General features: G+C 36.8%; 2 protein-coding genes across 2 annotated transcripts; both read right to left on the bottom strand.

The window, feature by feature from the left end:
• Positions 1-430: 430 nt before the first annotated feature.
• Positions 431-6,880, bottom strand: LOC120342377 (uncharacterized). Its single transcript, XM_039411224.2, has 4 exons — positions 6,601-6,880; positions 5,955-6,067; positions 3,478-3,625; positions 431-2,757 (listed from the first exon to the last, which is right to left on the bottom strand). The coding sequence occupies exons 1-4, from the start codon at positions 6,737-6,739 to the stop codon at positions 2,399-2,401; spliced, it is 759 nt and encodes a 252-aa protein (XP_039267158.2). The 5' UTR covers positions 6,740-6,880; the 3' UTR covers positions 431-2,398.
• Positions 6,881-7,129: 249 nt separating this feature from the next.
• On the bottom strand, positions 7,130-11,058 carry LOC120337795 (glycerophosphocholine phosphodiesterase GPCPD1-like). Its single transcript, XM_039405683.2, has one exon. It carries the CDS (start codon positions 11,045-11,047, stop codon positions 9,278-9,280), a length of 1,770 nt encoding a protein of 589 aa, XP_039261617.2. The 5' UTR covers positions 11,048-11,058; the 3' UTR covers positions 7,130-9,277.
• Between the last annotated feature and the right edge of the window lie 42 nt (positions 11,059-11,100).

Raw genomic sequence — 11,100 nt, 5'->3', positions numbered from 1 at the left:
GTCTCATCTTCCGTGAACGGTGGATAATGTTCACTAAAATCCCCAAGTTTAGGAATGATCATGATGAAAAATAGCTTGTTCGAGAGACTATTTTTTCCACTAAGGGCTGCGTTCTAGCCAATTTTAATTGTCGAACTAGTTGGCGACAAATTGATAACAAAATTGAAAAATTCTCAACGTTCGGCGCGTTTTTCGCTGCTGCCGTAAAACGTAACAGCAATCCGATGAAACGCACATGACTGACGAGAAGACAACGCACGTGAGAAACTCCATCCTGCTGCAGCTCCGGCCACAGATAAGCAGCTAAAACAACTAAGAATAAGGGTTTCCTAGAACGGAGATCCAACAACATTTAATATAGACTTTGTCGAATTTTAATACAAACTTGCGGAACCCCTCGACTGTGCGGAAAACTGGGTGGAAACCACTGGGGGGCACCATAGGGCAAATTTATTCAAAATTTTGATTACAACACAACATTATGATTGATATTAAAAAGATTTTGCAGCATGATTAGATAAAATGATTAACGTACAGGGTGTTTATAAAGTCCGACGTATTTTAACCATTTTTATTTTAATCAGTGTTTAAGTTTTTGGCTTCATTTAATACACATGAAGCACATCAAAGTTATTTTACAAAGTTAGACTTCATAATAACCCTGTACATTACATACATCAAGACATATATATATATATATATAAATACATTGCTGCATTTTTAATCAAGTAAAATAACAATAATCATTTCAATAAAATATTTTTAATAATATCTCAAAGCAAGACCTTAGCAAGAATTTTAGAGAAAACAAGTGATTATTTTAAAATAACTAATCTTTCACTATTTTTAAAAACAGAATGAATGGATGTTTAATGAATCAACCTTTATTTATATACAAATATTACAAAAGCCCATGCAAGGTAACGAGCTCGCAAATTACGACCTGATTTTTAAACAAGTTTACACATGGAAAACATCGATACCTCAATTACAAAAAGTAGATTTAAAAAAAAATTGATTGTAAAGGAAGCACATTAGGTACTCCCGAAGTATGTGAACCTAGATGGCGGACACCTGAACATAGTATGTGTACCAGTTTAGGGTTAGGCCATAATCTTATTCCAATTTCCCTTATTTTAGTTCTATTACAAGTTCGGTGGCTAGCCAAGTGACTCCCCTAGTATTTGTACCTGAAATTATTGCCTAACCTGGTACACATATTACGTTCCGATGTCCGCCTTCTTGGTTCACATACTTCGGGAGTACCGTACATTATCATTAGACAATTCTGGCAAATAATCAATTCTGTATAGACATTACTGCATTTTGAACAAAGGTAAATAATATTAAAAATTTATCTCAGATCTTTTGATACAGGGTGTCCATGAATTCTAAATATTTTTTAAAATACGCAGGTAATTTATCGATACCATATATTGTTTTTGCCCTCGCTGATGTATTAAATGATGTAAAAATACTTAAACAATTACTGATTAAAAAACAACAAACCTGGTTGAGATATACTGAGAACTGACTTCATAACAAAATTGAAATTGTAAAACGACTTTATGGACACCCTGTATGTATATATTGCAAAATAGCTTACAATGTAACCAGAAAGCTGAATCGCCAAAGTTTAGAAAGCAAGATTTCGAGATGCTCATTGAAAAAGTTCCGCTGAATATTGGGCTGTGTTCGTCAGTATGCAGACTTCCGACCCCCATCTGTATCTCAGCCTTATTTAGTGCAAACATGGGCTTCAACAGGGCCAGCCTTAGCTAATGCTGGACCTCGTGCAAACAGATTGTGTGGGGCCCAGCCCGGGAAGAGACTAGAATAATAACTGAAAATTTACATATCGTAAAATATATGAATTCGTATTTACATTTTATCCTTTTAAAGGTGTTTGAAATCTGAATCAATGAAACTTCACTTTACGATCTTCGCATGTACAGCGATGACTTATATATCATTAAAAATTATAATGGTTAAATTTAATAATTACACCTAAAATAAGCGCAGAACCTGAGAAAGTGTGGAACCTACTGCGACTATATAGTTTGCTTTGGGTCCCAATTTTTACTCAAACCCAAATTTCTCTAAAAAATAGAATTCTTGTGACCCAAGTATAATATGCTCAAACATATGTACTACTTTATGGCTTTGAAATTGAATGACTAATATAAAACTAATAAAACCGACTCATTTTTACAAATTTTTTTGTTCCCCAGAAATTACCTCAAAGTGATGAAGCTGCGTTTTTTTAGTGGTGTCACATGTCAGTATACGCTAGTTATATTAAACCTCGATTGAAATGAAGGTAAGCTATCATGCCCTCGTCAATAATAATCTCAAGTCTCAGCGAGGATTTGAAACCTGTGCAGAGTTAAATGGAAAATTATGTGACCAAGTAGTAAATAAGACAAGCACAAATAGCAACAAATATAGAAAACATAATCAGCATTTCATAAAACATTCGTTTTACAGGTGGTGTGAGCGGCCTTTTTTCAGTCGTCATGAAAGCCGCAGCTTTATTTTTATGGGGGTAGGGTACATCCGGGACATCTACCCCTAAAAATTCACACAAAGGTTCCCATTTATTTTCCCCAACTGGGAAGACTAGGAGGTCTCTGTCAGGAACGGTTTCCAGTACGTAACTGTTGTGCTGGCGAAACTTCATTTTATACAGTCTCTCATTGCTGGGCATCTTCATCAAAGGAATCGCATATGGGCCTTCGATAGGTACACACAGATTCACTGAAAAAGACATCACAAGTACATTTAACAGAAATTGATACTTTTTAAAAATTCCATCCATCCCGGCTTGGTAAAAAATGATACAAGGATAATAAAATATAATTGAATGTGATGATATTTATAGAATAGGTTTTATATTTATCCTGGGGGAGAGGGAAGCCGATAAGACAGCTAAATCATATGGCAAACCATGGCCTCTCGTCCGATTACCAGTCCATGTCGGGTATGGGATTAGTAAGCCAGTTATTTGTTTTCGGAAGCATGGACTGGAAGTCCAGCAATCCTCTCGCACATACCTATTCCCGCATGAGAATCGAATCTGCGAACCCACGCAGGATAATCAGAGGTGCCGTGACAAGCGTATTCCTAACGCTTAGCACAATGTGTCACAACACCGAACTGTGAAATCACAGTGGCCTCGGATACAACTCTTCAGTTTTTACATTGGAGCTAGTTTGCCGTGGATTATTAAAGATAAAAATCTGTCCGATTTGATATTCTGAATGATCCAAATTTTCTAAAACTTTTTCATGTGTAGTAAATGTACCAGGTTAGGGTTAGGCCACAATTTTATTCCAATTTTCCTTATTTTAGTTTTATTACGAGACCGGGGACTAGCCAAGTGAATCCCATAGTATTTGTACCTGATATTATGGCCTAACCCTATTCTGGTACACATACTACGTTCAGGTGTCCGCCATATAATCAGCTATAGCTTACATGCTCCAATAGTGCATTTCATCAATCTCCAGCCACTTGGCACAAACATCAACAAAAACATAGCAATTCTCCATGAGATTGGCATTTTGTTTCCTTGACTTTTAAAGCTTTTCCACCAAGAATCGTCATCTCTGGTTGTCAGTATCACCTGTTGTTAGTGAGGACATGAAAGCATTATTTTTGTTATTATTAATTTCCTGAGGTCATGCCAGGGCCATCAATTGATAGAGAGAGTAATTCTCGTAAGATGTGAGCTGTTCTGACGAAAACTGTTTTCTGGAGATCAGTACACCGAAAGTACACAAAAATGCATTTCAATGTGAAAGGAGACGCGATAAACCAGTGATGGCTATCGAGCAGAGTCACCTATGAGGGAGGGAGTCTAACATTAAATCATCCCAAGAAAAAAGTTAAAAAAAAAAAAAAAAAAAAAAGCCAGACTTTGAGACACATTTGAGCAACCCAATATCACAGTGTCACTGTAGTTAACGGAAGAGAAAGATGTTATTCATTAATCTTGTCTTGAACAGTTTCTAAAATTCTTTAATTCATGTGAAAGGAACAAAGGCAGTAGCAGAGCCCAGTAAAAAAACGGGAAGAAGTGACTGGTGGCATCTAGTACTGATCAACAGTCAATCTAACGAGAATATCGGTCAGAGACCGAAGACTTATCGATCGAAAGTTAGGGGATCCCCCAAAACAGCGCTCTTACTCCATAGTGACACCTTGTGTCCCATCAATAATTAATTAATAACTCTCTAATTATACGACATAGTTCATCCAAAATCAATAAGCTTCTGGTCCCACATATGATGAATGCACATGCAAAATCTGGAGCAGATTCGATCTCGCTTTCGTGAGATATCGCGTGCATTACCAATTAAAATCGATAAGTAATAACAAAAAAACGAGAATATCGGTTGGAAAACGAAGACTTATCGATCGATAGTTAGGGGATCCCCCAAAACAGAAACTGCAGTTTCGATTCATCCGCTCTTGTAACTTGCGCACTGCACACACACACTCGGCGGGTTTCAAAATTCTCTCGCTTTACAAAAATCTAGATCACTATATCAATAATTGATTGATAACTCGCTAATTATACGACATAATTCGCCCAAAATCAATAGGCTTCTGGTCCAAGATAAGATGAATGCACATGCAAAATCTGGAGCAGATTCAATCTCGCTTTCATGAGATATCGCGTGCATCTAACAGACACACACACAGACAGACAGACAGACATACAGACAAATACCTATCAATATACTTACCGATCTTAAGATCGATAATCTTAAGATCGATAAGTAATAAGGTAAGCCCAAGGGACCCCACACCATTGGAAATTGTTGAAGTTTTGATTCCCAATATCTTCTGTAACTCAATTTTTATCTTTGTACTTTTTATTATTCCATATGCACAACACCCTTAACCAGTCTTTTATCTCGTCTTGCGGAACACCAAGAAAAAGTAAAACTGATGGGTGGTTTCCAAAAAATTCAGCCTATGGTGAAATTAAGTTTGCTGGGAATTAAGCTGATTTTCTGCAATTACTTTATCGCATGTCGTGCTTATAACAATGGTTCTTAATAGTCTAAGACGAGAATATCGGTTGGAAACCGAAGACTTATCGATCGATAGTTAGGGGATCCCTCAAAACAGAAACTGCAGTTTCGATTCATCCGCTCTTGTAACTTGCGCACTGCGCATCGCACACACACACTCGGCGGGTTTCAAAATTCTCTCGCTTTACAAAAATCTAGATCACTATATCAATAATTGATTGATAACTCGCTAATTATACGACATAATTCGCACTAAATCAATAGGCTTCTGGTCCGAGATAAGATGAATGCACATGCAAAATCTGGAGCAGATTCAATCTCGCTTTCGTGAGATATCGCATGCATCTAACAGACACACACACAGACAGACATACATACATACAGACAAATACCTATCAATATACTTACCGATCTTAAGATCGATAAGTAATAACTCATCTCCTTTACTTCCGAGTGAGTGCGAGAACTCACAATGAATGTAATGTACAACCATAACCCTCCGTGATTTACAATTTCTTTCAGAAGTGAACGAGACTTAACTTTAAGCAAAGACACGAGCGAATTCTTTTAATACAGGGTGTCCATAAAGTTCCTTTACAATTTCAGTTTTGTTATTAAGTCAGTTCTCAATATATTTTAACCAGGTTTGTTGTTTTTTAATCAGTAATTGTTTAAGTATTTTTACTTCGTTTAATACATACCAAAACAATATATGGCATCAATAAATTCTCTTTGCAATTTAAAAACTTATTAGGACAGGTTGTCACAGCTCGATAACCAATTTTTGTTCCCTGCGGCTTCCGTTCCCCATTAATTTAAATATCATTATTTTTTTATATTTTTTCATGATTTTTTGTTTTTTACTGGTTGGAGAAAAAAAACTTGACTTGACTTAGGACACCCTTTATTTACCTTGGTGCCTGGTATGGCTTTGTAAATATGTTCCCATAGTGGGATAGCCTGGCCGTCAATCACAACATCGACATCTTTCAATGTTTCTCGAATATCTTCATCTGTGACTGTACCTGCAATACAAATTGTAATTTTTTGTACAAAGGTTTTCAAATAACTAGTTTCCGATTTTAATAACATACAGGAGTGGGTGCTCCCGAAGTATGCGAACCAAGATGGCGGACATCGGAACGTAACATGGGTAACAGGTTAGGGTTAGGCGATAATTTTTTTCCAATTTTCCTCATTTTAGTCCTATTATCAGTTCGAAGACTAGCCAAAAGCCTCCCGTAGTATTTATACCTAAAATTATGGCCTAACCCTAACCTAGTACACATATTACATTCCGATGTCCGCCATCTTGGTTCGCATACTTCGGGAGGCCCCAGGGGTGTAACCATGGGTCAGCCCCTTCTTTTTGAAATGTATAGTGAGCATTTTTCTGTATCACACATAGCAGATTTTCTTAGTTCAGTTCAGTTTAAGTTGTAGTCAAATTTTTTTACAACCCAGAGTAAGGGACAAAAGTTCTCAGACCAGAAACGAAGAAAATTGCCCCCAAAGCCACCGCCTTGCCTAGAAGGCAGCTCCGAGTATACAAACTCACCTTTATAAAATTTTTCAAACAAGTCCAGGAATTCGACTTGTTGGTCATAATGGGTATAGACTTTATACCCAAGTATCGTTAATGCCTCTGCTAGGCTTTTTGTTCCCGTCTTCCAAAAACCAGCGCAAACTATTTTCATATTTTAGCTCTTTTATCTATCCTTCAAACAATAATACAGGAAAAATCATTAATCGCTATTATATGCATTATATCTGTTTTTAAATCACTAAAGATAATAACTGTAGCATAACTGGCCAGAATATTCTTATTCTAAATGATAAGAACCGATTCTGCTAGGTTATGCTTCAGTGACCTAACCATGAATCAGAATAACCTCAGTAATAATTAGTTTATTTTTCCACCATATTTGAAATACATCATGTAAATACAGATTTGAATAATATTTCGAAGCAGTAAGCTGAAGGGTCGGCAACCTTTTGTCGCTCGCGGGCCAAAATTAAAGGTTGCAAGTCATTGGCGGGCCGCACATATTTTTAGAAAGTTACAAATAGAATGGATGACCGATGAATCACATAGATCAGAAGTTAAATTTTGAGCAGCGAGCGAAGACTGACCATTTGAATATCTTTTGCGCCATTAAACCATTTGCACTTAGCATCAACTTTTCTGCGTTTTGTTGTCATTTGTCAAAATTATAATTACGGTAAATTATAGTCTCATTAAAGGAATACCTAATTGTGAATTATCTACTTGTTACGTTATAATATAATTTAGTTTACACATAAATTCTTTTGCGTAAAGAATATAATCGACAAAACAGCTATAATTTGTTACTATAATTCAGTGAAGCGTCGCGGGCCGGATTATATTGCCGTAGGTTGCAGATCCCTGCAGTAAACTGAAGGTAACATGCCAGCATTATATCATCTCTAGTCTGGCTTCTTTTAGCATAGGATAGGATTTATATATTTATCCTGGGGGAAAGGAAACATGATCGGCTTAATCATATAACGAACCACGGCCTCTAGTTTAGTTACCAGTCCTTGTCGGGTATGGGATTAGTTTGCCAAATATTTGCTTTCTTCCAAGATCTGTACTTTGTAACCATAAGAGGTTAAAACCCTATCATTTGGATTGGGAACTGAAAAGAATTTAAAAACAAAATTAAATCCCATCCAAATCTTTGACTAATGAAAATGGAATAATCAATGACAACAAAAGAAATACATTAGGTTTATGGTAATTATTTTCTACAAAAAATAAATGAAAAAACATCTTTCTAAAATAGCAGAGTTTTTTTGATAAAAGAGTTTTACCAAAATCATGCATAAACTTATTAGCACACCTGAGTGAACTTAAGGCAGGGGTGCACAACACAAGGCAAGCGTGCCAAATTTAGCTCGCCATACGCTCAAACGTATGGCGCGACGCGAATGGTTTTGTGAAAAAAAAAAATTATGATATACATTAAAATATCACGTTTATATCAAAATCAGCAGTTTTTTTTCAGGACATTAAATTGTGTCAATAAATAGATATCCGTTATTATGTATTGTCATTGCAATTTGTTTGTTTTACGGGAGTTAATTTACATTACCACAATTGTGCGTGGCACCCGACAAGATTATTTTGAAAATTTGGCACAGATCCTCATTTGAGTTGTGCACCCCTAACTTAAGGTACTGTAAGTTTGTGAGATCACAGTAGATCTTGATAATCTTTGGCCTTGCTCTAAAGCAGTGGTTCCCAAAGTTGATTGACCGGGGGGGGGGGGGGGCAAAAATAGAAGCGGAAGGATATTCGCGGGCCGGGAGAGGGTATCGACCCACAATGCCGATATTAGTACCAGTCAATGTTCCCTTTAATTTTTTGTAGTATGTGTGCGCAGAAATTTTGGTGTGTGCGCACTTTTTTGGAAATGACTAGTATTTGTGCAAAAACCAATGAAGAAATTTTGGCGTTCTAACCGGGTAATGGGTGGGCCAACAACAAACTTTCTCAACCTGCCAACCGAGAACATTGTTACATTACATCGAAATAGGTCTGTGTGCAGTAAATCCATGCGTGTGTGCGAAAGCTGTGTGTGCGCGCACACGCACACACTTTAGAGGGAACGCTGGTACTAGTGTATATAATTAAGATATTAGTATAATTGAATTGTTAAGAATATACACAGACTTAAATTGTGATAACGCCGTAACAACTGGCGCTATCTCGAACACAAAACAGTAAAAACATAGAGCATTAAACTATTTCCCTAAGTCCGACAAGCCATATAAAATCGTTACAGAGTCCGTAATTGGCTTGCGGTTTGGAAACCACTACTCTAAAGCCACAAAAGAGTCAAGGACGCACATTGGCCTTAGGAACACTAAGGAAATCAATAAACAAATTTAATCAGTATCATTCCACATCTTCCATCTTAGCAGAAAAGGCGACATTCACCATTGGACACACAATGGACCATTCTTAGATTTAAAGAGGTATCTTGAGCAAATTATATAAATGAACAAAAAACACACATCCAAGCACACACAATCTTTAAAAAATATCACACAAGCACAAATTATGAGAAAATGAATATAAACATTTTTTTGGGGGGAAAGGGAAGCCGCGAGAAACCAAATCTGGTTATCGAGCAGCGACACCCAAGGTCCAAATAGCTAATTCAAAAATCTTTTGTTAAAATTTTCTAGTTGCATATTTCAGTTTTTTCTCACTGCTTATTTTCTGTTTCTGGTAACATATTATGTATTCGATCATAGATAATTCCATCAACTCCTTGCTTTGTGAGAATTTCACGATTTTCTGGTTTACAGATATTGTCCCCATACAGAAAAAACTTGAGTCCTGAATCGTGAATCTTTTCAACGAGGGTAGGATCGGAATAAGCGTCTTTTTCACCTGTACAAAGACCGAGGAAATTCTCTGAAGAACAAAACGGGATTGCAAGACGATTATATCGGCTTCTTAACTCCATAAATGGGATATCAGTTGAACTATCTCCATTCGTGAGATAAACGACAGGGAATTTATTTTGTTTTCTTCGTATCATGGTACAAATGTTAGCTTCAAAGCATGAAAACATGATAACGCGACTTCCTCCATGTTTGAAAACAATGTCAAAAACACGATCTAGAAATTCGTTAGCGTCGTAATAATAACGACCAACGTCATGATACCAAGTTTTATCCACATGATAATGTGGCCACTTCAACTCAATATCGAAGCCAACGTGTTCAGGGACAGCCTCGAATACTTCTTGCAAGGATGGGAACGGTCTGAAATGCGGATGAAGATCATCTTGGTGGAATTTTGGATCTCTAGTGTCAGTTTTTCTAGATCTATGCCGAGTAGCGTACGTTTGTAACTCATCGAACGTTAAACTTTGAACTTCAACTTCATGTAACGACCCTGATCTTTGTTCTAATTTCGAAACAACGTTCGTGCAAATTGTAAAATCATGAAAAACAACAGGAATTTTATCTTTCGTGAGTTGTACATCGAATTCGATCATTTCAGCACTATGCAGCGCCGCTTTCTGAAACGAAGCGATAGTATTTTCGAACAGATCCGACGTCGTTTCAGCAGTAAAAGAATTCCCTGAACCGCGATGCCCAATGTGAATAGTAGGACGTTTTTTCCAGTAGGTGCCGTAAGAATTTTCCATTGTAATTTCATCATTCTTATATGGTGTTATAACCATATATTCCATCTTTAAACTTCCGATACCTTTTCCATTATTATCCAAAATCGCTAAGGTTAGGTAAGAAATACTTTTGTCAAGCATACTGCCCACAACGCTAGCTCTGCCAAGATACTTTCTAGACTTATCAGAGATAATAAAATGCGCCGAGAAGGAATCGATATGAATAGTTTCGGTGATGAAAGTCAAAACTTCGTCCCCACTTTGGGGTAAATCCACAGCAATCCCTCCATCGAGGGTCTCAAATTTAAACGGTTTGATCAACCGCGTTTGAACTCTGGTATTTTCTATATCAGGATGAAACAGAATCATGAGATTTTCATCGATGTTTTTTTCAAAACTTTTGTGCCACGAAACAACCGTTTTGGCTCCTGTATGACTGATATTAAAACGAACTTCTGTCTGTTCAGTTAACCAACCTTGATCAACGATATTTATTCCGTTAATGACACCGAAATTTCCATCATCAACATCCTGAGACTTTCCTGGGATGATATCAGTAGTTCGTACTTTATCACCGTGACCGATCTCCCATTTCCTCAAAACCATGGTATTATTATCACTCTCGTCATGCAAATAATCCCCGATAAAATATCTATATTTTACATTTGGACAGTTTTCAAATTTCACTTCAAGGCTCCATTTAGAAGATTCTTCATTAAATTGCAGAATTTTAGATCCCTCAAGTCGCCAATTTCCTAATTCTGAAGCATTGCCAACAATTCCAACGAATTCTGTCGAATCTGTGGTCGCAGATACCGAAAACTTGACAGTTCCCATTATTTTTTTTACAGTGCAATTTAAAACTAAGTTACAAAGCACCAGCTGAAAGC

The sequence above is a fragment of the Styela clava genome, chromosome 10 (assembly GCF_964204865.1).
Source record: "Styela clava chromosome 10, kaStyClav1.hap1.2, whole genome shotgun sequence".
NCBI classification, from domain to species: Eukaryota; Metazoa; Chordata; class Ascidiacea; order Stolidobranchia; family Styelidae; genus Styela; species Styela clava.
The sequence above is the reverse complement of the archived record's forward strand: the minus strand, read 5'-3'. Positions and strand labels throughout refer to the sequence as shown.

Coding starts and splice junctions, on each gene's coding strand:
- LOC120337795 (XM_039405683.2), bottom strand. CDS start 11,047: ATGGGAACTGTCAAGTTTTCGGTATCTGCGACCACAGATTCGACAGAA.
- LOC120342377 (XM_039411224.2), bottom strand. CDS start 6,739: ATGAAAATAGTTTGCGCTGGTTTTTGGAAGACGGGAACAAAAAGCCTA. Junction 6,068..6,600: donor GTTTGAAAAATTTTATAAAG/GTGAGTTTGTAT, acceptor TTTGTATTGCAG/GTACAGTCACAGATGAAGAT. Junction 2,758..3,477: donor GAAATGCACTATTGGAGCAT/GTAAGCTATAGC, acceptor TGTCTTTTTCAG/TGAATCTGTGTGTACCTATC.